Consider the following 25,864-nt stretch of genomic DNA (forward strand, 5'->3'; position numbering starts at 1 on the left):
TGGCGTATTCAGTTTTTCATTTTATTTCAAAACAATATAATAGAAATAATAAAAAAGAAAAAGGCTTGATACTTAAATTTCGAATATACATAAATCTATGAGTTTTAATTTGAGGAAATATTGACTAATTATACAAGTCATCATCACCATCATCTTGGAACGTAGGCTGATCACCACCAGTTGTTGGATTATTGGCAGCTGGTTGGCCTGTTGAAGAGGGAAATCTGAAATTAGTGCCAAAACCTCTTGATTGTTGGAGTGTTTGAGAAAACATTTCATATTTTCGTATATCATTGTCAGTAACTGAACGACGTGCATATAACATGGATTCTTCAAAATGGGCTTTAGTTATTTCTGGTACAGGATCATCTTCAGCTACATCAGTCTAAATTATAAATAATATTAATAGAAAATGGCCATTCATTTTTACAATTAATTCTTTTGAAAAATATTACCTCCATTCCTTGATTATTAGCAGCTTCACGTTCACGTCTTATTTCAGCTTCAATACTTTGTCTGATAGCAAGTTTACAGGCACGCTGACATACTTCAGTCAAATCAGCACCTGAATAACCGTGAGTTACCTTGGCAATATAATTTAAGTCGACATCCTAATAATAGAGGAAACATAATTATATAAAAATAAATATAAAGATGTATGAAAGATTTAAGTAACAGTACACTTCAATAATTGAATTTGCTTTCTTAATAATTAAGAAAGCAAATTTTTTTAATTCTAAATATAAGTACAACTTCTATAATTTCATTGCAACAGGTTTACACAAAAACAGTAAGGTCATAACTAAAGGTTTAACTAAATTTCTTAAGAACTAATGAAATAAGAACTCATTATTAAATTTAAAATAATTCTAGTAAGAATATTATTTATAGAATAATAATTACCTTTGCAACTGGGGATTTCCTCAAATTTGCCTTAAAAATAGCTTCACGTGACTTTTCATCAGGTAAAGGAATATAAATAAGTTGATCCAAACGACCAGGACGGAGAATAGCAGGGTCAATTATGTCTGAATAAAATATTATCTTCAATATTTTTAAGAAATTTTACAAAAATATTTAAAAAATACCTGGTCTATTGGTAGCACCAATAATAAAAACATTCTTCTTAGCACCCATACCATCCATTTCTGTAAGAATTTGATTGATAACTCTGTCAGCTGCGCCACCAGCATCACCAACATTTCCACCTCTTGACTTGGCAATAGAGTCTAATTCATCAAAGAAAAGAACACAAGGTGCAGCAGCTCTAGCCTAAAACATATATATTTTAAAATTAATAAATTTCTTAACTACACATTAGTTAAAAATGTATTACTTTATCAAAAATGTCACGGACATTAGCTTCAGATTCACCAAACCACATAGTTAATAATTCAGGACCCTTGACAGATATAAAATTAGCTTGACATTCATTAGCAATAGCTTTGGCTAATAAAGTTTTACCACATCCAGGTGGGCCGTAAAACAGTACACCTCTGGATGGTTGCATACCAAATTTTAAGAATTTATCAGGATGCTCAACTGGATACTACAAATAAAATACTTTTAATAAATAATATTTAAGTAGGAAATGGTATACTAAGACAATTTGTTAATAATATTATCAATTATTGTAATTATACGGAAGCATCAGTATTCTTCAACTATAGACATTTTGCATTTGGGATAACAACATGTTAAAATAGTAAAATATCCTTAACTAGTTTAATTATATAGAAACTTGTTTTGATATTTTACAAAAAAAGTCAATAACTCAAATTAAAGATCTTACCAGAAAAATGTAAATGAACAATATTATTTGACATAAAATAATAGATAGTGAGCTACTTGAAATTCAATTTTTAAATTGTTTATTTTTATTATCCCGAATAAAATATTTTGACATGTCAACATTAAAAAAAAAAATTTAGTTTACGAATTATGTTAAGCTAATATAAAATATTTGTATACTATGAGTGCAGTTTGATTACAGAAAATATATATGTGAATTTTTACTACTATGTACCGATCTGTTTCATTAAAGCGTAGTGTCTATAATTTAAGATTGTGTAAATTGACAAAATAAATATAAATTTTTAATTCCAACCTAATTTAAAGTAAAAAAAAAAAAAAATTATATTTTATAATTTAAGTTGTAAATCAGCAATATTAATATACCTGAACCAATTCTTGTAATTCTCTTTTAACATTTTCTAAACCACCAATATCCTCCCAAGTGACATTTGGTACTTCAACAACAGTTTCTCTTAATGCACTTGGACTGCTCTTGCCCATGGCATACTAAAATAAAAATGTTATTTTTATATTTCAAAAAAATTATTTTTAAGTTTATGAAATTTACCCTAAAGTTTTCCATTGTGACAGCTAATGAATTTAATACTTCAGCATCAATTTGATCATCTTCTAAATCTATTAAATCCATTTTTTCACGAATTTGTTGTAACGCAGCTTCAGAACACAATGAAGCAAGATCAGCACCAACATGACCATGAGTTTCAGCAGCAATCTAAAAAATATTTTAAATAGAATAAATAAGGGAAAATGATAATATGGTTACATCTGAATTTACAAAATATTTTATATTATACACAGTAAATAACAGTTGTGATAATAGTATGTAAAAATACCTGTTCTAAATCTACTTCTTCAGCAAGTTTCATATTTTTTGTATGAATTCTCAATACTTCTAAACGTCCAGTTGCATCAGGTATACCAATATCAATTTCACGATCAAAGCGCCCAAAACGTCTAAGAGCAGAATCAATAGAATTAGGACGATTAGTAGCAGCCATTACAATGACATGAGATGATGATTTTAAGCCATCCATTAAGGTAAGTAATTGAGATACTATACGACGTTCTACTTCTCCGTGAGTCTAAAATAAAATTTAGGCATTATGGAATAGATATTATACAGCACTTAATTTTCATAGTTAAATTTACTTTTTCACGTTTTGGAGCAATAGCATCTAATTCATCAATAAATATGATTGATGGAGAGTTTCTATCAGCTTCTTCAAATGCTTTTCTAAGGTTACTTTCAGATTCACCAGCAAGTTTGCTCATTATTTCAGGTCCATTTATTAAGAAAAAGAATGCTCCAGTCTCATTAGCAACTGCACGGGCAATAAGTGTTTTACCAGTACCTGGAGGTCCATACAGTAAAATACCCCTTGGGGGTTTTACTCCAATAGCTTTGAATAAACTTGGGTGTCTGAGTGGTAGTTCAACCATTTCTTTGATTTGTGCTAATTGTTTACGACAACCTCCAATATCATCATAACCTACTGTATTAGATGCTTCTTCTTCTTCCTTTAATAGTTCAATATATATATTAACTTTGTTTAACTTAAATCTAATAAAATAATTAATACCTCTCTTTTAATTGGATCACCTTCACAATGAATAACAGTATCATATGCAACAATACAATAAGGTGATGGATCAGTTTCAACTACTTTGAATTCTACTGCTCTCATTCCTCCACGTACTATGAAATTATCATCCTTGTGTATGGGTCTGTATGCCTCCAGAAAGTAAGGTTTAAGAAATACTTCAAATAAATTTCTATAAGACAAAAACATGATTATTTTTTATTTACAATAATTGCTAATTAAGTCTTACCCAGTTAATCCTTCAACAGTATCATCAATAGGAAGTACATGAATTCGTTTGCCATATTTGACATCAGGACATTGTTGAATTTGTACAATATCTGAAATTCTAACTCTCAAGTTATTACGAACTACTCTGTTCATGCGAACTTTTTCATCAGGGCATGTTTCATCAGATAACACTATACATACAGATTCTTTACGTCGTTTTCCTTTTAATAAAACAGTGTCACCACGAAATAGTTGAAGTTCATCCATTTTTGCCTAAAAATTAAAAATTTTAAACTATAAATTTATTAAAATAGTATTAAAAGTTTTAGTACCTGAGACAAAGCAATAACAGAATTATCATCATTGATTGCTTCTTCTACAATAAGCCTATTGGGACGATCTTTTTGCTTCAAAATTGCAGTAGCTAACTCTTCGCTAAAAAAAAAATTTAAAAAAGGTTATATATAGATTAAGACAAAGAAGAAATATAGAAATAAAAAATATAATAATAATAATAATGTTCTAAAATCAAAATGTAAGATACTATTGCTTAAATAACAAGTAAGTTGATGGTAATGGTAGGAAAAATGTTACTAGGAATCAATAAATATATAATTTTGTTGAGTACAATGTTTGCTTTTTTTTAATTTGGTTTACTCAAAATGATAAACATAAAATGAAATATTGAGTTAAGCATACACAATAAATTAATAATTGAGAAAGGATAATTATTCAAAACATATAATATTAAAATGTATTTTAGAATATAACAGTATTTTCAACATTCGAAAACTTAAAAATTGTATATTCAAAATTTTAAAGAATTTAAAATTCCATGATATAAAAAGTATAATGAATAAACTAATAAATCTAAGGTTTATACATTTATTGATATCCAATATATTATTTTAATAAAAAAGATTAAGGTCATTATTTTATTTTGTTATTTTTTATAAAATCTAATCAAGATATGCTTACAACTTTTTTAATAGAGGAATGAGTCAAATTATAACAGTAAATTTAGACCACACCAATTTATCTATAGTTAGCCACAATATTATTTACCTAACAAGGTACTCCTTAATGATACAATTAAATTATTTATATCCTCAATAATAATTGGATTCTGAATAAGGTCTTCATAAAATACTCTTTAGATAATAATACATATAATTTACTATGAGTAAGATATTAAATTACTTTTAAAAAAACTTTAAAAAGTGTAGAAAATAATTTTATTAAATCAAAAGGAAAATTTGGCTCACAAATTGATTGAAAAAGTATTAAAAATGTTTTCTTAACTATGAGAATGATTTAATATAAAAAGTTTTTATAAAATAAAAAATCGATTACATCAGGTATTCATGAATTTATTAACAAAATTTTAGAAGTATATATACGAGTTATACAATTGAAAAAGAGCGTAACTCAATTTAATTTATAAAAAAAATACATTTAATATATTAAAATAGTTAATATTACGTGTAATTATTTTAATGGTAAAAATTTAAGAAACAATAGAATTACGATAACGTCAAAGACATCAACTTACCCTTTTGGTGGTTCAGACATACTGTAATTCGTTAAATTAATAAAATTTTACGTAAATTTGTTGGTCTTACAATGACCAAAAATAATTTTTATTTGAAACTTGAAAAATTTTTAGAAAAATATATTGAAAAAAGCACTAATGAGACAATGCGAACACATACGTAATGGTTGGGAGTTAGGACCGGGAAATCAAAAAAGCACAATCATGCCGTGGCCTAAGATGGCGACCGTAAAAATTGGGATAACGGTTTTACCAATAGAAATATGAACATTTATTAGTACTTATACTCACACAATTAAAAAGTTTATTCGAACGAAAATTATTGTTTTTTAACTTGGAGCAATATATTTAAACGAAAATTCTAATTCTAATTTTACTTTTTAAAATTAATTTACAATAAACAATTTAAAATTTTAGGTAGGACACACTGTTGATTTAACAATTATCAAAATTAATGTTTACATTATGATAATACGATTGCTTGACTTAATTCAATGTAATCACGATTTTAATTGATATTATTGATAAAATTATCATATATCACTTTATACTAAATTAATGTATAAATTTATAAAATATCAATAGTAATCCTACTTCGTACTTATAATTACTAAATAACAATATTTCAATTGATTATTGATTATTTATTAATTTAATTAAGTTATTTTTAGTGTAGTTTTAAATATATTTCTTTGCAATGGCTGGATTAAAAGGTAATCAAGTTTATGCTAAAACGATAAATGATTATTTTTCATAATGATTAGTTCATTGATTTTTATTCTATCAAATTTTAAACAACTAAAATTCTAAGCGCTATAATTTATTATAATAAATTTTTATTGTTTTATTTTTATTTTCTAAAACTATTGTAAGATTGTTTGAAAAGTTAGAAATCTTTAATGAAACTAATTATATAACTCATTCATAACATATTTATAAACACATAAGTTGTATTTTATACATTATTAAAATTTTGATACAATGATATAATGGGGTGTGATAAATATTTTTATAATTCATTGTTTTACAAAATTAAGATAATAAATTGTAATTGCTAATAAAAAAATTAATTATTATATTATTTCTAGTTTTTTTACTTTTGAAATTTCATTGCATTTGGTTAATGAATTTTAAATACATTTTTTGAAATATGTCTTAAATATTTTGCTCATATAAAAAAAAAATTAGAAATTATAAAAATTTAAATTTTTTTATATAATTTACCAGATATATTTTATAATTTTAATGTATATTAGTTAACTTAATCTTCAAATTCTTTTTTTAAGTATGTGTAAACAAAGAATTATAATTTATTTAAAAAATGTGTAATATACCATTATTTTTCTTATAGTGCTATTAAAATAAATGTTTTATATTTTATAAAAAAAAAATGATTAATGTATATTATAGTTCTGTAATCTATATCTTACTAAACTATTATCATTTGACTAATATTTTTACTGTTTTTTTTTTTCATGGTTTCCTTGGTTGTATTTGTTTTGTGATACATAGCGTAAGTAAACATTACATTATTAAATATATATTTTAATATAGCAAAATTTAATATAGAGTACATAATTTGAAATGAGAATTTTGTGTGTTGAAATTGAAATTTATGGATTGTGAGTGATGAATTTCTAATCGTTTATATAAATAAATATTATTTTATATTTTTTAATGTATTAAATGATTAGTATCTAATATATTTTGTATGAAGTTATTATAAGAAAAAAAGCGGTAATGCGTTAATAAATGTAATTTTTTTAGATTAATGACACTAGCATTTGCTGGTTCAATTGGAATGACTTTAGTAATTTTAGCATGTGCCTTACCTGATGTTAAGTAAGTTTTGCATTTTAATTTTGTATAAAATTATTAAAGTTAACTTGTCTTTTTCTTTTTAGCTCATGGTGGCCTTTTATAGTTGTGATATTTTATCTATTTGCTCCTCTACCAACTATGTTGATGAAACGGTATAATGATTATTCTGGTTCAGGTAATGCAAATATGGATTTAGCTGTGTTTATTACAATGTGTTTTGTTGTATCTTCTTTTGCATTACCTATTATAATGGCAAGAGCACACACTGTAAGTATTCTAATCTTAGTAATTATTCAAATATGTCCTTATATATTAAAAAGAATAATATTTTATCATCTTTTAGATTGTCTGGACAGCTTGTTATTTCACCTTATGCGGAAATATAGTTGTATACTTAACATTTATAGGATTTTTCTTAACCTTATATCAAGAAGATACTGATTATAGTCTATGGTAATTCTGTAATATTACAAAAATCTATGAATATAGCAGGCTGTTCAAATGTTCTTATTTACTTTTCAATCAATTTGAGTTATGTTAACAAACAGAAAACTGGGGTACATTATGAAATAATTACTATTAATTTATTAAATAAAATATATATTAAAATAAAATATATTAAATATTGAAGGTAACTCTTAAATTTAGCTGATATCTTACCAACCAAATCAATAAATATAATAACTTTTTTAGTTAACAATTTAAATTATTTTTATGAATATTAAGCAAAAACATTATTTATTATAAATTTTTGACTATAAATTATTTATTGGTTAATTTTAATATAGTAAATATAAAGTGTCTCTAAATATTACATTGGTTTGAACAAAACATTGAATAAAATATTTATAATTAAAAAAAAAAATTTCAAATGAAACTAGTAATGTTTTATAGAGTTTTATTTTTAACTATAAATAGTATCATTTTAGCATAAAATTATATATAATAATATTAATCATGTATAATTTTAAACAAAATTATATTTTAGTTGTATATATGTTTATTTTTAAATTTTCATTTGATTAAAAATTTATTCCTTTCACTTAATTTTTTTTTCATAAAATTCTTTCTTAGTTTTGATATAACTTAAAACTTGTATTTGTATATATTTTTGTATTATATATGTTATTTTATTTATGGTAACTATAATGTATTAGTTAAATTGCAAAATAGTAATCAGTAATAGATTTAATATATTATGAATTGGGCTCTATAGTTTGTTTTTGCTGTGCTATTTTTAAGATTCTTCATTAATTTGAAAAAAACAAACATTTTATATTTTTAGGTTTAAATAATAGTATTAGGTATATTATGTATTATAATAATTGTATTCTTTAACTATTCATTTTCCAAATATTTTTTTGGTGGTTAGAAATGTTTTTTTAAATTTCCATGATTTGTTTTTTTTTTTTAAATCATATTACTAAAATTTATTATTAAAAAATGTGAATTCCTTAAATTTTAAGATAAGGTAGTTCTTAAGACTTGAATCGCTAATTTTTTTTTTTTGCATATATTATGCCTTGAACCTGAATTATTTAAAATATATAATATCTTAATAATTTTCTAATAAATGCCAAAACTCAATACTGTAAATTACATTAAATATAAAAAAATATTTTATAAATACCTGAAGTTAATTTTGGATATTGAGTTATTTCAGGTTTATTGAAGAATTTATTCTGAACTACAAAATTATGATTGAATTTAAATTAGCTGACTAATAATATTTTTTAAATATCAAAATCAAGACTGATGCTAGAGATTGTCTGATGCTCAAAATTCAGAAGGGCTTTTAATATTATTTTATAGTGAAAAAGAATTTTTTTAATTTACTCTGTGGGTTTTTTTAAAAGCTTAGGGAGACTACACATACCCATAGTGCCATTACTAATATCAAAAATCAATGAAATCATAATTATTTTATAAAGCAACAATTTCAACAATAAATGACAATTTTGCTAAAAAAATGAATTCAATTTAATTTAGAGTTGGTTCATTGTTTCCTCATCCTAGATAATATTTTAGAAAACAGTTGAATAATCATGATTTTTTCTTGATAGGGATTAAACATATTTAAATGATTGTTAGCTTGAAATTGATCAGAGTTGTTCAATTCTGTACATAAATTTTTTTAGCACTAGCTAATAGATTTTTCTTAAAATAATAATTATGTAAAGAAAATTATTTTAGATATTTCTTTTTCATATATTTCTTGATTTATTTATTATTATATATTTTTTAACCTATCCGATATACCTTGTAAGAGTATCAACTTTATTTTTTTGAAATGGCAACATACATATTTAATTAGCTTATAAAATAATACATTTAATCTAATTAAAAAATGACTGGTCGATCGATATAGCTTTTAACCTATTATATTAAAAATTATAACTATTTAAAATATAGAGTGGAGTTAAGGTGTAGGTTATATTAATTTTATCAATAATTTGCCGTGCTTATCCTCTATGTTTAAAAATGTTAATAACTTCCAGCATCATTTGTTAAAAGTTGTTATGAACTCGTCATTTTTTATTTTAGAAACTAGTAAAATATGTATGTTGCCATTTAAAAAAAATAAAGTTGTCACTCTTATAAAATATATAGGATGAATTAAAAAAAATACTTAACAATAAATAAATCAAGAATATATGAAAATAAAAATGCCAATAAAAAAAAAAAATTATAATTTTTTTTAGAGAAATCGAGTGGCTAATATTAAAATAATAGCATTGTATACGTAATTCAACTGTATTCAGCAAACCAAACACTAAAGTCTCCGCTTTGGAATAATTTTTAATGAAAAACGTAACCATAAAGTGATGATAAAAAATAAAATTTATGATCCTTTTGTCTCGTAAGCTTCATTGACAGGTTTACCGTTAGACCAACTAGCATATTGGGTGTGTACGTGAGCGCTCATCGATCAATCCCCATAGACGGGATAGGAAGCTACTAGAGTAATATTGTACGGGTTGAAGTCTTGATACGTTACGAGGCGCATTTTATAGGCAATATAGGTGCACTTCGGTGTTCGGGGACACCGGCCGTAAAAGCGTTCTCAATCGACACGTTTTTGTTGGCATAGTAAAATATTTTATGGTTTGGTCGTTGCTACTTCGTGAAATAAAATTGAAATATCTGACATGTCCATCACAGCAGTCTTCATCGCTCTTATCGATTGGTGTATGTAAAACAACACAGTACCTAAGTCCTTACTATGGAAGGGGCACAATGTTCTTTGTACCAACTCTTACCGTGTGTGTTACAAGTACTATGTCATAGAAATATCGTCTCATCCCGTTTTAATTACATCCCTAACACTCTTGATATAGCGAATTCTTTAAAATACCCAAAATAATACTTTGATCGAATTTGTATTATTATTTTTACTATCGCTCACAGGGGACAGACGAATACCCCTCGCTTCTCACGGGTACGCCTTTGACATAATATGTATGTTTTTGATTTGAGTTATCTAGAGATTCTATTACCCGACATTTGGGCTTTGGCAATAAACTGTCGCTAAAAAACGAAACAAATAATACTGTAGGCAATATGATTTTGTTGTGAATTCAGGACGGCATTCAATTACACGGGTTGCTATTGCAATGGAAACTGTAGAAGCTGCCGTGCCGGCAGTCAATTAACCTCTCGCGCCGCTCATCGACTATCCGCTCGCTGGTGGACCCGTTAGTCGATTTTGCCTGTCCCGTATCAATATGCCTTGTCTTTGTCCCTTCGCGCTCCTTTTTTACGATATAATATACCTATGTTGCATTGATGTTACTCGCTGCTGCCACTGTTTATTGCCGTGATTGGCGGTGATGTGCGCGCGCACATACGTGATTGTTGACAATCGTTACGGGCGTATAAACGCGTACAACGATGGGGATGCGATTCACTGGCGACCGAATCTCTGTGCTAACTCGTCAAGTGCCATTCAGTCTAGGACGTTCGGTCCGACCGCATCGAGAATTCGGGACTTTGCGCCGGTGAAGCGCGAAACCGACGCACGACGGCCACTACGATAAATGGACAGTAGCAAAAAAGCCAAAAACAAATCGTATTCTAGAGTGTAGTATTAGCCGGCAGTGCGAGGTGGCTGCGCTGGCTCACAGTAGTGTGTGCTATCCCACATTCCAGTGCTTCCGTTGATTTTGCACGTAAAGGTAAGTGGCTTACGTCTTGTACATACTACCCCTGTACCGTGTAACGTACCTATCCTTGTCCCACAGTACGAGATTACGTGTTTCCTTGCCGATTTAGTTTTCCGCCGCAGGTAAGCTCATAAAATTATTTGGAAATGCATTTTCACATTTGTTTTTTTTTTTAAATTAATAATATATTATAACGTTTCATTTTTTAAACAATAAAATCATTTTTATTTTATTTTTTATATTTCAATGAGATGTAATATTTTTAAAATAACCGTTTATTACTATTATGTTGATAGTTTATTATTTTCTAGTTACATTTATAAAATTATAGTAACTATTGTCGAATGAGACATATATTGCCAAAATATATGCAATATATACTTTACATTGTTATCGTTCTAAATAAACAGTATTTCAGTAAAATCTGAGCAACAAAATTAATTTTTTAGAAAGAAATTGATTTAGTCAATACTATTTTTAAATACGCCTGTTATTTGTTTTACCGTCCAAGAAATATTCTTCATTGAAGTTTTAGTGCCGGTTTGATTTGATATTAATGTCCAATGATAAATGTGCAAATTATTTAAAAATATATTATAAATAGGTTTCACACCTATAACATAATTTTTCTAGTGTATAAAGACTAAATATATAACTATTTTTTTGTTTCTAAGAGTATTTTTCTAATAATGTTTTATTTAGTTTATTAGTCGAATACAACACGACCAAAAAATTTGAGTATAATGACTATAAATCATTACTTAAACTTTTAATAGAAGACTACACAAAATAAGTTTTAACTAAATTTATTGTTATAACTTATTGTGTAATTTAATTTTCCAAGTGAAAATGATCGATGTCAGTTCTTGAAGTTAATATTAAATTGTATTGCATCTTGAAAACTGAAAATTAAGGGCAAAATATTGTTGGATAAGTTTACTTAAATAAATTTGTTTAAGTTTTGAAAATACAAATAGATTTTTAGAACTAAATCGTGAACTTATTTCTATTAAGTATAACAATTAAACGTACCATTCGTTATGTATATAATTTAATTTAACTAAAATTCAGAGTTGAAGAATGGTAATATATTATTTTCTCAAATAATTATTTTGTGGAAGAGAATGTAAAATGAATATTTATTTAAGAAAAAAGATAATAAACTCAAAAATTAACATTACTTAATCATGTTTATAAATACTATTTGAAATCTAAAAATCATTTAAATGGAATTTTAGTTTATCATAACTTATATAATATAAAAATTATATTATGATTAATAATCATATAATGTTCAATTGTTTTGTGTTTTTTTTCGAATATTACAAAAGATTTTCTTTTTTCTCATATTTTATTCAAGATTTGAATTACATTTAGAAAAAAAAAAAATTTAATTTGAAACAACTATTACCAAAAGTGTTTGGACAGTTTGTCTTCATAATATATAATCAAATAAAATCGATTTTAAAATGAGTTGTATTTTTATTTTTATGTCTAAATATCATAGATACTACCTTTTGTATAATAAAATTTTTATAGTTAACGTTTAGTTCTACAATTTAAGTTACAATTTTTATTTAAATATAGTTCGTAAGATAATTAACGAAATTGAAAAAATACCTGTATAGTCGAAATTTTAACGTTGAGTCACGTGCTAACGTCGGTCAATTTCATCCAAAATTTGTATGACTTATCAGACGTATTTCCATAAAAAAAAGTTTAACTAAATAGTCACTTACAAAAATACTTGATTTCATGAGCAAAAAAGTACTTTTTAATGATGGTGGTCTGAACCATTTGTTCCAGAACAAATTTAAACGTATAAGAAAAAGTTAATATTTAATACACTTAAAAATGTCTGAATTTTCATATGTACTAGAAGTATTTAACATATACAATATATGGAAAAATGTTGATACACAGTGATAAAAAAATTATATTTCATTACGAATTATCGATACTTATGTCAAAATTACATTACTTGTGTGTAAAAAATCAACGTATACAGAATGATCAAAATCTGGTAAGACACTTATTTTCTCAGAAACTATTGAGAATTTTAAATTTTTTTAAAGAAAAATAATATCAAGTTCAAAAATCTCTACATTAATAAATAGTCAAATCATTATTATTTTGGTCTCTGCAGGGATAATAACCTTTATTTATAATTATCTTAAATGGGAACCCTTATTTTTAATTTTATACTATGATAGAAAAAAAAATTACAAACAACTTAGTTAATACAATTTTTTTTTTCGATTAACCGTTCGAACGGTTACAGCTTGTTAAAGTTAAGTAATTTTAGGCCAAGTTTGTATTGTTATTTTACTGTATTAAATACAGAAGTCATTATTTTTGTTTGCTTTTGCATAAACCAAATTTTATTGATCAAGTTATGACAGGTAAATTAGCTATAATAATCTACGACGATGCACTAAATGAGTGATAACAATAATAGATTCAAATCGGGTTTTCGGCGTGTTATTAATAGCAAAGTATATGGGTGTGTAAGACTTACAAATAAAAATAATGACTTCTGTGTTTAATACAGTAAAATAACAATAGAAAATTGTATTAAGATCACTTAACTTTAACAAGCTGTAACGAACGGTTAATCGAAAAAAATATTGTATTAACAAAGTTGTTAGTAATTTTTTTTTTCTATCATATTTTAAAACTAAAAATAAAGGTTTCCATTTAAGAAAATTATAAATAAAGATTTTTTTATCCCTGAAGAGACGAAAATAATAATGATTTGTCTACATATTAATGTAGAGATTTTTGAACTTTATATGTTTTCTCTTTAAAAAAATTAAAATTCTCAATAGTTTCTGAGAAAACTAGTATCTTACCAGATTTTGATCACTCTGTATATTAAAAATGTCATACTGATGTATGGGAATTTTTGAATCATTTATTATAATGTATGTCATGTGGTAAGAATAATTATAGATTTCTACTCTATCAAAAATCACTATAAAGATTTTTGAAAGGCTAATGTTTCCTTGAGATTTCCCTTAGAAATGAATATGGTTGTCAATGTTTATTTTCGCAAAATTTTCATTATCTAGAAGTTAAAAACTTAATTAAAAAAAGTATTTTCGTTAAACTTAATAGAAAAAATACTTAACTTGTTGACTGCGTCTTCGATAAGGCATTTACCAGGAAGAGGAGTTATGACTTCCCTTGATACGTGTCAGTCTTTGTTCACTAAAGAAATAATAATGTATGGACCATATTTATTACTTTTAGATCTAACGAATGTTGAGGTTTCAACAAAAATAGAACTTATTATATAAAGAACTCTTTGTAAAAATCTAAGCAACTTTGATTACAAGTTTTTAATACAGTAAAAATTTTTAATTTTCTGTTCAAAATGAAAAAGGAAATATTAGCTTAGTTGTTTTTAAGTTTGTGAGGACTCATATGCTAAGTTAAAGATTATGTCAATAAATAGTTTTGCTATTAGACAAATTTTTTTTACCAATTAAATTTATGTTCTGAAATACAGAAAATACAGATTTATTTATTTATTTACTAGAATAAAAATTGTAAAATAAAATATTTCCAATTGATATATATATTATCTCGATATTGAAGCACATGAATTATCTATACATTTGATGATAAATGTTTTTGTAATTGATTCCATTAAATATGATTGTGCTATAGTAATAAATGCAACTCGTTTGTTTAAATTTTTTTTTATATTATGATTTATTTTCTTGATTATTATTCATAAAGTATAATTTTATAAAATTTACTTTATAACAATAATAGTGAACTAATTAAATATAATAATAACTTTAAAGATTCAATCACAGCTCTTTTAAAATGTTTATGACATTTTGTATGATATTTTACGACGTTTTGTATACGGTTATATTTGATAATTAAAAGAAGAAGTCAAAGAGTTTTATATATTTTTTAATGTTAAACGAAAATTAAACTTTTTATAAAATGTAATTTTAAAAGTTACAATATTTAAATATTTGATATTTTAAAGCTTTAATAAAAGGACTTTCTTTAGTTTTCAAAAATGTATTTAATGATTGAACTAACAGTACTACAGTCTATTTAACAATGGAAGTCCTATTTATTTAAATCTTAAATTTTTTTTCTAAATCAACTGTTTTAAATTTCTATATTGTTAATGTTAAATTTTTAGTTACTCACATTATATTAAGTATTGTATAAAAAACAAATTAAGTCATAGTCAACATAAATTATGATTAATACATTTCACAAAGTTTTTTTGTACATACAATCATTACTAAAGGAATGAAATGCATTTTTGTATAATTATAATGCAATTTAAAAAAAATTATTCTACAACTTTTCAAAATATTCAAATTACCAGATTAATTGAACCCTTTTAAGTGTAAGTATATATGTCAGTAAGCGACCCCAGTGAAATGTTAATAGAACAGCCATATAAGTGCGGTAGTTTTTGAATAAAACCAGGAAGGAAATTCCCTTAAAGGATTAAAACGATTAAAATATCACAAGCTCATATGAGTCAAATATGCATTTAGCGTAAAATACTAATTCTATGGAAAAAAAAAAATCTCCAGAAAATAGTCAACAAAAAACAGGAATCGTTATTTACCTCAATCATTTGTTGTTTTTCTACTATATACTTTAGTACAAATATTATATATTAAAATATTTTTAAAAAATTGCTTTACAGTTTTTATAATTTCATAAAACCGAATTGATATTTCCTCACGTTCAATGAAAATATACATCACTATGAAGAATAGTAATGTACTTGGACAAAGAAAAAATAAGGTTATTTTTGTTTATCAAAATTAATATTTTTGATTTGTTAATTAACGAAATATGATTAAGTCAAACTGATATTCAGAGATGATTACCATAACTGTCTTATACATGGCATACGTATAATCTGTTCTTAATATTTAGAAAATATTTAACTTGTTGCGATCGATCCTTGTTATTTTTGCCACTAAAATAATTTAAAAATCTAAAAGTTGTACATATTAATTGCAAATAATTTTATGAAAGGCATAATTTGGAAAGGTCTCAATGGAGCTTTGCCCTCTGTAATTTTGCCTCAGCTACCAAAAACTATGATGATTACATATATTTAAAAAAAAATGTTCAGGTAGAGGAGAAACTCAATTATATCTTTTACACATGTTCAGGTTATGCTTATGTTTTTCATTGTTAAAAATTTTATCCTATTTATGTTTGTACACCTAGTCTACGGTTTATGACTGTCAGTTTATAACTCGTAATGAATCTATTAATCATTTGAAGAAAAGATTTAGTTTAAACATTTCAGTAAAATATATTGTTTACAATTATAAGTTTTTATTTGAGAACTTTAAATAATAATCAAGAACTTTACAAAAATGTATTTAATTTCTGTATTATTTATGTGATTCATGAAAAATATTGGAAATAATTATTATGGGGATATTTTAAAATATACGTGTAGATACATTTCGCTGAATGTTACACATAAATTATATTATGAATAATATATGTAAATTTCAAAACATATTTTTAAAGGTTTATCTTACTTCTCTAGTGATCATGTTTTACAGTTTTGGCGTAACTCATAAATTAAATTGGCATCCAAATCTATAGATTTCCATTAATTCCATGACTGTTATGTTGGTGAAATAATGAAAACAGATTGACGTGTTATTAATATTTACCGATGTAATATAAATTTATACATGAAAAATGTTTAATAAATGATAAAAGTTTACATGCAACAAATATAATAAAGCTACTGTGTAAAATATTTGGATTAAAACATTTTAAAAAATAAAATATAACACCTACGTATAACGCTTAGGTGAGAACAAAGGGCTAATAAGAAACAATTCAAATTATACTGACTTTATAAAATACATAAAAAGTACATAATCAACATGAAATGTGAGTAGCACGTGTTATTTGATAATAAATTCTATTTTAGGTAAGCCAGCTAAACAAGTAATATTGTTGAAATTATTTTTAAAAAAAGTCATTCCTTTTTGGCACGTAAATCATCCTCTCGAAAATGATTAAACTTCTACCACCAAGTTAATATAATATATATATATAAATACGTTGGAAGAGGAAAATTGAATAATACCGTCAATTTTTCTTAATGCCTCGTGGGTGTGATCAACGTGGAAAATTTTCAAGTTATTGCAAGTGCCGTTCATGTCTTTTAATTTTTTATGTAAACACAATTAGGCGAGGAATTAAAATTGTTGAAATGGCTCCACAGATTCTAATGGACGATAACCACAGATTTACAGTGAACCAATCTCTGTTATGTAGACAAAGTGAAATGAACGTTAAGTATGTAATAATAATAAATGTCACGTCGAACAGATAATAATTTTTCTCCATTTCCTTAGTTCTCTTTCTACCTTTAATATACACTACTGTATAGTTGTTTTCTCTATATACTTTGGGGTGTATAGCAAAAGGGAACAAAAATCGAGAGAGACGTGCCCGACTTTAACGGTATATCATTAATCTTCTGGCCATACTTTTACAATCCCTCCTTTCTATCATATTTTCTAGTATTGTAACATTGTTTACACCAACGCTCATTTGTTATTTAATTTGTCTAGTCGAGCAACCAATATGATTCCAAGTGTATGTGTGTTTACCCACTCAGCTACTCATTTATTTTATGTCAATGGTTTGTTATATCTTTATACCAGCTTATCATCATATTTTACCATTTCCACTAATCTACATATATATTAATACGTGCGTTCTTATTATTAAGTATTATAAGAACACACGTTGTTCAACAAATGCGCACATTTATATAAAGTGATCAGTAAGTCAAGAAACATGTCAATTGTTACAAACAATGAGAACAATAGAAACCCGTTTCATTACTTACTGAACACTCTTTATATGCTTCTATACTAAAAACTCATTTATAAGGACCACTAATTTTTCGATTTTTAGTCTATTACGATCATATAATTGTAATATAAACTCCACGGAGATTATAAAATATAAAAAACTTTGAAATTTGCTGACCTAATCTTTTTTTGTCCCCAGATTGTATTGTTTATCTCTTTATTTGACCAAAGTAACAGTAGGCGGCTTACCTAGCTAAGGCGAGTTCGATTCCAATGCACTGGGTTATATATGTATACCCGTTCTCTCTAGAACAAGTAATAGCTTGTAGAAGGGATATTATACATGATTATTAATAACAAAATGTATACAAAAATACTATAAATAGGAAAATAAGATTTAAATTTTCATTATACGTTGAAAATTTAGATAATATATGAAAAAAATTAATAGACCTAAGTGAGGCCAATCCTAATAAGAACTCAAGATTATAAAACTTATGAATCTCCAATCAAATTATTTTATCTAATTTTACAAAAAAACATTAAAAGAATAATTTTTTTTTATTTTATGATGGAAGAGTCTGTAACCTGATACTAATTTTAAAACTATATTCATTAATTAATGCTCCTTAGCTTATAATTCAGCCATATCAATCGAAATAATAGCTTTGTAAATTTCTAGAAAAATACTTTGTGCAATATTTATAAGCTTAAAATATTTTAAATTAAATTTTATAAACAAATAGATAAATTTATGTTTATTTATTCGAATATGCGTATAAGACTGAAATATATCCTCTGCCGATTTCCCACGAGAATTGCATGTTTTTCACTTTCTTTTGTAAGTATTTGAAAACCTGCTTTGTATATTGTACGGCATCAATAATTTAAATTTATATATACATAATATGTATATGTATATTATACATATAAATATATATATATATATAAAATGCAAATATTTACGTTAAAAATTGTGCGGCCAGGAACAGATTAATAACAATATTTGCAAACAAATATAATTTTTAACATAAATTTTAATAAATCATATACAGTATACTGAAACTAAATATTTTAATGAATATAATACAATATAAATATCCTTTGAGGGAAATTAACGGTGATATTATTTAATGCACTTGTATATTAATTAGTATTATTACAGTTGCGTGCATAGACGTAGAAGCTACGCATTTATTAATATATAAAAAGTTTCAAAAATGCTTGATCATACATAATATTGAATTGAGGTAGCAAAGACTAATGTAATCATTAAATTAAATTGCGTTTTTGTTACATAACGCGTACCTACCATTATCATATATGATATTATATTTAAAGAGAGAGTATTATTTTCAAGGGATTAGTTAATTATGTTAAATATGTAGCAATGATTATTTAAATTAAACTTTCTATTCACAGCCCAGTTTTTATTAATAAAAAATATTTCATAATTTATATATTTTTTTCTTTTTTAAATGCAAATTTGTATTTAACGGTTTATTTATTTTCTACTTTATCCTATCATAAAAATAAAAACATTTATGAATCATTCTTGTTTGGTCATATCATTGATATTAGGTTATCAATAATAGTTAATATTATTAAATTTAAATTATTAATTTTTTCAATGATGAGAAAAAAAAGATCCTTAGAGATTTAATAACTTTATTCGCATTTATAAAAACTTAAAAAAAAACTAAGCACAAATGGGTCGCACTACAGTTGGGATAAGTAGTGACGAAACCAATAAATAATTTTGGGGGGGTATTACTTGTTTTTTTACACGCCAAATGTTTTTACCCTGCATTGTCATTTTAGAAAATTTAAACAAGTAAACAAAAATATTGTGATTAAAAAATTCAAACATTGCTAATATTTTTGAAGTGGTTTACTCTAACTTGCCCTAGTTGTGTCACTAGGAACAAATATAGATGATATCTGATAGTGATATTAATCATTATCATGGAAAACGTTTTGATGCGAATCTGTAGATAATGTTCAATTTTAAGATATTTAAAATATAATTTAAAAGGCGTTTTTGAAAAATATTGACGACGCCTAATTTCATGTAACTGCCTTACACTAAAATCTTAAATACAGTCTGTTTATAAGTATAATTATATTATACATTAGTAATAAATTACATGGATAATTAATTATAATAAAAATTAAATTTAGTTTGAAATGTATAATGAATAATTTAAATTTTTACGGATAAATTATAAAGTATTTGTACTATTCCTTACCTTTATGACAAATGTCTATCAAAAGTGTAAAAATTAATTTATTAATAAAAAAAAAAGCTCTATTATCCTCACAATCGTTAGTTAATTATAGTTTCAATTATGAAATTGAAATTGTAATTTATCAAAAAACTATTGGTAGCTAGAATCTTTTATTTGATAAAAGGATTTGTTTTTTTAACGGCTTATTTCTCTAAGTAGAATAATCGTAAAACCGATTTTTTTTTTATAATATAGTATATTTCAAAAACTTTAATTTATAAGTTTTCAATTAATATTTTCAATATTGGAGTAAAAAAAAATTTTTTTCATGCGTCAATAATTTTGTTAAACATTTACTGTACATAGGATTTTTTTATTAAATTCTCATAAAAAGCATACCGAAAGAAAGCCCGTTATTTCTAATATACTTATTGAAAATTTCATTATAACTTGTGTTTTTAGAGTTATATCAATTTTAAAATACAGGAAACAAATTGAAGGATTTTTTTGTGAAATTTCGGCGTTAATAGGTTTAACTAGATTCAATTTCATTTATTATGACGCATAGATCAACAAAATCGGTCAACTGAGAGTTTAATATTTTTATTGACAGGTACAAAAAATAAAATAACACTACAAACCTTTACATTGAAGCTAATAACATTATTTTAAGATAAGATTGTGTGATATCGTAAAAAATATAGTTTAATATCAAATACTATAAAGGTTATAGTACTACAAAACTATTCTTTTTCGGTGTTCTATAACATTAAACTTTTCTTTTTTTTCATTATAAAATTTTTTTTGTGTTCATTAAATAAATATATAAAAACTATTATATTATTTTATGTTATTTTAAAATATAAATCACTAAACTTAATTGGGCTAGTTTGAATCCTCCACTACGCCTACACAACTGGCCCAGGACCATATCCATCTATTCTTTGAGTAGATATTTTAAGTGATAATAAACTTGATTGTTATGTTAAAATTACGTCCATTTTTAATTTTTATTGATAGAAAAACTGTGCTAATATTTTTAATTAATTTTTGCATAAGTTTCTTAATAATAATAAAAAGAAAATATTCACTAGATAGCATTGATGTTTTTTAACAAAAACTAATTTATATGAGTATTTATAATCTATTATACACAATAATGTATTATTATTTCACTTAATTGTTATTTGAACTATTAAATCAATTAATTAAACAAAATTTTAATTATAATTTATAATTTTTATTGTTTGAGGTTTGTTACAATGTAAAAAAAAATTATACCCATTTTAATTTTATTTTTTAATGTAATTGCATTTATACAAATTTTATATTGAAATTTTATTTTATTCTGATTAAATAACAACTGGCTTCCTTATAATTTTCATAAAGGGCTTCTCTTTCAAATGTTTTTATGTTGGCAAGTAATTCAGCTTCTATTGACATTTTTGTTACAAAAATGTCAATAATATAAAATAATGTTTGTATAAAAAATTATAGAATTATATAATATATAATTCTATTATAAATATTATATATATATTTTTTAGATAGATTAAATTAAATGAGACACAAATAGAATATTATTTTATTTGTTTACTGAAAATTTAATAATGTAAATGGAGTTATTCTCCGTAAATAAAGATAAATTATATTAAGTAATATATTAAGTAAAAGTTAATAAAAGCTGCTTTGAATTTCAACTAGTATAAATCGTCATTTTTAGGTACTGGTCATGTAATGAACGGTTGCTGGGTCGATAACATTTCAATCTTCTATGCTTGGGGTTCGAAGTTTGAACGCCGCCCGACAAAATAACTTTTTTGCATTTTTTCTTGAATTCTTTATGAGGTGGAAATAAAATTCAAAATTTGTAATAACTGCTTTATAATTTTTTATAATTTCTCTGTAAAAATTACAGTTCTAAATTAATGAATATCAATTTCATATTAAGTTTAAATACTATAATAAATATTTATTCATATATAATACTTATAAATCATAAAACTTTTATTCAGGATATAAACAACTAAATAGGAGTTCATTCGGCTTTTGAAATAATCCACCAATTTCTTGAAATTAAACACTATCTACAGATTTGCATTGAAGCGTTTCTTATGATAGTGATTTTATGTTATCTTCTATACTTGTTCCAAATATGCCACCGTTTTTTTTTATAACGTGTTCTCTTAATTTAATTTATACCTATTTATAATAATATTTGTTTACTGTCTGTCTTCTAAGAACCCATTCAGCCAAAATTATTTCCTTAATGTTAAAGAAAACCATAAGTGTTGTTTTGAATTTTGAGTAACTCATTGGCATTTTCTTCATTCTTGGAGAAGTTGATATCTTCGAACGTATGGGTTGCCTTTTAGTGTATCGTAAGTAAAAATCTATGATTCCGTCACACGTAATAGCATTATTTAAAAATGACGAATCATATTTTAAGATTTTTAAAGTGTCTGAATAAATCTATTTACGATTGAACTTTTAATCCACCGTCAAATTTTTAGGCACATACTTTTTTCATGTTTAAATTGTCAACTAAAATATGTTCTACGAACAATTTCTTTATATATCGATATTAACCATCTCTGCTACATCCCTAATACTTAATCGACGATTTTGCCGAATAATTTTGTTGATTTGTTCAACGTTTTCATATGTTGAAGACTTGGTAGGATACCCAGAACGATTATTGTCTTCGAAGTTCTCTCTTACATTGCAAAATCTTTTGTGCCATTCAAAAACACGAGCTCACGATGAGCAATTTTAACCATAAACCTCACTTAACATCCGAAATAATTCCGCGGCAGTTTTTTTAATTTAACAAGAAATTTAATGTTATTTCAATAATGGCTTTATAGATTACGTTAGATAGTTTAACTTATATTTAGAAGTCATATGTATGAAACGGATCTTATAATTATATGCAATGGCGACTTGTGGTTGCTGGTGGTGGGGTTGTGACTTTAAATATAATACCGCTAGTCATAAAAAATTGTCAAATTAAATATAATAAAATACAATACACATATTATTATTTTAAAGGTTGCAGTAGAAAATAGAAATGAAAATAATAATAGCTATTGTACTACAACACGACAAGCAGTTAATTCTAAAAATAAATTACCCAATGTAGTAATATACTAATATTTTACCGTATGGACGACGCTGCCGATCATCCAAAACCCGTTCATAAGATTGGACTCTGCGCATGCGTAGCCGCATAAACTGAGGGAAACAACTTTAATGTTCGCACACGACAAATGTATTATAGCTATTTTACCATTTAAAAATTTGCATTTTTAATAAAAATGTGGAATTAAGAATATACAATTAATTTTCTTCTTTTAATTAATTTTAGTAGGAGGTGCGAACGTGCCGTCGTCCAAACCACGAGTCGCTACTGATTATAAGTACTATAATTTCTCAGTTACTTAGTATAAGTTTTTTTTATAAAAATTTTGCTTATATAATATTGTTTATGGACTGCTTATAATAAAAATACTTTGATAAGGTCTAAAATGCGATAATCATTGATGAGAATTCTAGAAGTATTTATTATAATAAAATATATAAATATACCTTACCGCTGTGTTTTAAAATTCAATATAACTTTTTTTATAGTGTAGTTTTTTTAATCAGTTTATAAAATAAAGATTATAGCAAACAGAAAAGTAGTATTTTATGATTATGTTTTTCATTAAAAAGTTAATTTTGAAAAAGTAGACTTTGTTTTTTTTATTAGACGTCCACTATGCGTATATACACTATAATCGAGAAGCAAAAGACGTAAATTAGCTTTATACTCAAGTTAAANTATAATCGAGAAGCAAAAGACGTAAATTAGCTTTATACTCAAGTTAAAAAGCGTCTTGAACATGACATCTTGAAACATTTTGTTATTTCATTATGTATTACTATGTTAATTCAAAAGCTATTTCAAGTTATACCATATATCTGTATATAATAGAAAATATAAGCGAATAAAAAGAAATATTTCTCTTAAGTGAATGTGAATACATTTAAGAACATATTATTTTTTAAATATAAAAAATGTGTGGTTATATTAAGTTAAATAAATTGTTGTTAGTTATAAAAAAAGAAATATATTCAATATGATTATATATTTAAAATAGATATTATGATTCAAAAAGTTTACCAGTGTATATATATATCAAGACGTGATTGTTTTATTTTCTTTCTTGTTTTCGTTTTACATTCACAGTCTTCCTCGTTCATATAATATAATATTGTGTATTATACTCAGTGTATATATACATAAGTACTTTGCAAAGTTTTTACCTCTATTTATTTTCTGATCGGTTTTTAAAAACAAATAAACTATCATTGTCTGACCAAACTTTTAAATTCCACGCAAAGAACGGTAAGCAATATAAAAGTTAATATATTAGACCTTGATTTTGGTTTGATTTAAAGTTTTTCTGCATATATGTAATAAGTTTTGCAATTAAGTTAATAAATTATTTTTAAATGAAATAATAGGTTTAATAATTAAATATATATCAAAAGTATAATTCAGAAGTTATTTAAAAATAGATACTTATAATTGATCTATTTTATAAGTCACTATAAAGTGCAAATATTTTGTTTCTACAAAATAAAAAAAAAGTGGTGACAGATATAAAAACCCAACACAGTGGGGTTACGGCACAGTGGAGATGTGGAATAGTTGGGACAAGTATAGAAGGTATCTGATTAATAGTAATTATATTATTTCTTGATCACATATCAATCTAAAAAATGAATTTTGAAATAGTCATAAAATTTTAAATTCTAAAGTTACAAGTTGAGCTAAAATAGATTTAAAGGTTTAACATTTTTAAATTATAAACTTTTATAAAAATTAACTTTAGAGGACCAAAAATTCGTTAAACACGATTTTTTTAATCAAAATTTTGCACGAATAAAAATAATTCATGCAAAATTTAAAACATATTAAAAATCAATAAAAACTTGATAAAAAATTTTTTTTAAATTAATTTTTTCATGTGTAAGTACTCGTTTTCTTATAAGTTATAATCTCAAAAAAAAAGGTGATAGAACAAATATTATTTCAGATATAAAATGAGCATAAAAATTTGGTTTAATAAAGTTTATATTGGTCTATGGTCATTAAAAATTATCTCAGTTAGTGATTTTACTGTGCAAGTCAATATAAGAACAAATTTTATATTCTTATTAATATGAAAATAATATAATAAATAACTGAAGCGTAATTTAGAGACTTTTATCTAAATTTCTTTGAAAAAATAGGTTTTTCCAAAAAATTAGGTCATTGTTAGTACAACAAGACTAAAATCGTGTTCTTTGTCGTATGGACAAGTGAGAGCTGAGAAAAATGAAAGAAAGACACAAAAAAAAACATATAGTAAAATATTTTAATATGAATAAGAAATTCCTTCTTACAAGGGGAGACTACAGTGATGGAATCCTTGATATTTATTGAAGTTATTCAATCGAAATGAGATAAAAATCAAACAAACTTTGAATTTTTTCCCATTTCAAAAAGATTTAGGAAAAAAATACATAAAAAGTCTTTTTGACGGGCGGGTTTTGATTCCCGTACCCCGAGCGTGTAAGACTGAGTTATAACGGACGT

At 24.9% G+C, this 25,864-nt stretch overlaps 3 protein-coding genes and 1 long non-coding RNA gene across 8 annotated transcripts in view; 2 read left to right on the forward strand and 2 right to left on the reverse strand.

Annotated features, from left to right (window-relative positions):
- On the reverse strand, positions 1–5,370 carry LOC126905754 (transitional endoplasmic reticulum ATPase TER94). Its single transcript, XM_050685766.1, has 13 exons — positions 5,179–5,370; positions 3,959–4,061; positions 3,646–3,899; positions 3,396–3,588; positions 2,965–3,333; positions 2,649–2,897; positions 2,363–2,527; positions 2,179–2,301; positions 1,337–1,549; positions 1,089–1,272; positions 904–1,028; positions 456–611; positions 1–385 (listed from the first exon to the last, which is right to left on the reverse strand). The coding sequence occupies exons 1-13, from the start codon at positions 5,196–5,198 to the stop codon at positions 125–127; spliced, it is 2,415 nt and encodes an 804-aa protein (XP_050541723.1). The 5' UTR covers positions 5,199–5,370; the 3' UTR covers positions 1–124.
- LOC126905915 (leptin receptor gene-related protein) overlaps positions 1–8,041 on the forward strand; it is a 92,934-nt gene extending 84,893 nt beyond the window's left edge. For 3 of the 5 annotated variants that reach the window (XM_050686077.1, XM_050686086.1, XM_050686096.1), the window contains exons 2-4: positions 6,946–7,020; positions 7,083–7,266; positions 7,343–8,041. In XM_050686077.1, coding sequence (XP_050542034.1) covers positions 6,950–7,020; positions 7,083–7,266; positions 7,343–7,456 — 369 coding nt within the window. In that variant the 5' untranslated portion in view covers positions 6,946–6,949 and the 3' untranslated portion in view covers positions 7,457–8,041. Of the gene's footprint in view, positions 1–6,658; positions 6,692–6,747; positions 6,801–6,945; positions 7,021–7,082; positions 7,267–7,342 lie in introns of those variants that run through there. The other 2 variants (XM_050686068.1, XM_050686059.1) reach the window with 2 other exon arrangements.
- Positions 8,042–9,645: 1,604 nt separating this feature from the next.
- The window catches only part of LOC126905719 (cell adhesion molecule Dscam2), a 46,001-nt gene continuing 29,782 nt past the window's right edge, over positions 9,646–25,864 (forward strand). The window contains exon 1 of the mRNA XM_050685703.1: positions 9,646–11,174. The gene's annotated coding sequence lies outside the window, so the exon portion shown is untranslated. The remainder of the gene's footprint in view (positions 11,175–25,864) is intronic.
- On the reverse strand, positions 13,970–16,897 carry LOC126905944 (uncharacterized). Its single transcript, XR_007704139.1, has 3 exons — positions 16,712–16,897; positions 14,294–14,372; positions 13,970–14,229 (listed from the first exon to the last, which is right to left on the reverse strand). It is a non-coding gene; the product is annotated as an uncharacterized LOC126905944 (long non-coding RNA).

Source organism: Daktulosphaira vitifoliae, unplaced genomic scaffold (genome assembly GCF_025091365.1).
Source record: "Daktulosphaira vitifoliae isolate Bord-2020 unplaced genomic scaffold, ASM2509136v1 Scaffold_1, whole genome shotgun sequence".
NCBI lineage: Eukaryota > Metazoa > Arthropoda > Insecta > Hemiptera > Phylloxeridae > Daktulosphaira > Daktulosphaira vitifoliae.

Coding starts and splice junctions, on each gene's coding strand:
- LOC126905754 (XM_050685766.1), bottom strand. CDS start 5,198: ATGTCTGAACCACCAAAAGG. Junction 4,062..5,178: donor ATGTCTGAACCACCAAAAGG/GTAAGTTGATGT, acceptor TTTTTTTTTTAG/CGAAGAGTTAGCTACTGCAA. Junction 612..903: donor GGAAATCCCCAGTTGCAAAG/GTAATTATTATT, acceptor CTCTATTATTAG/GATGTCGACTTAAATTATAT.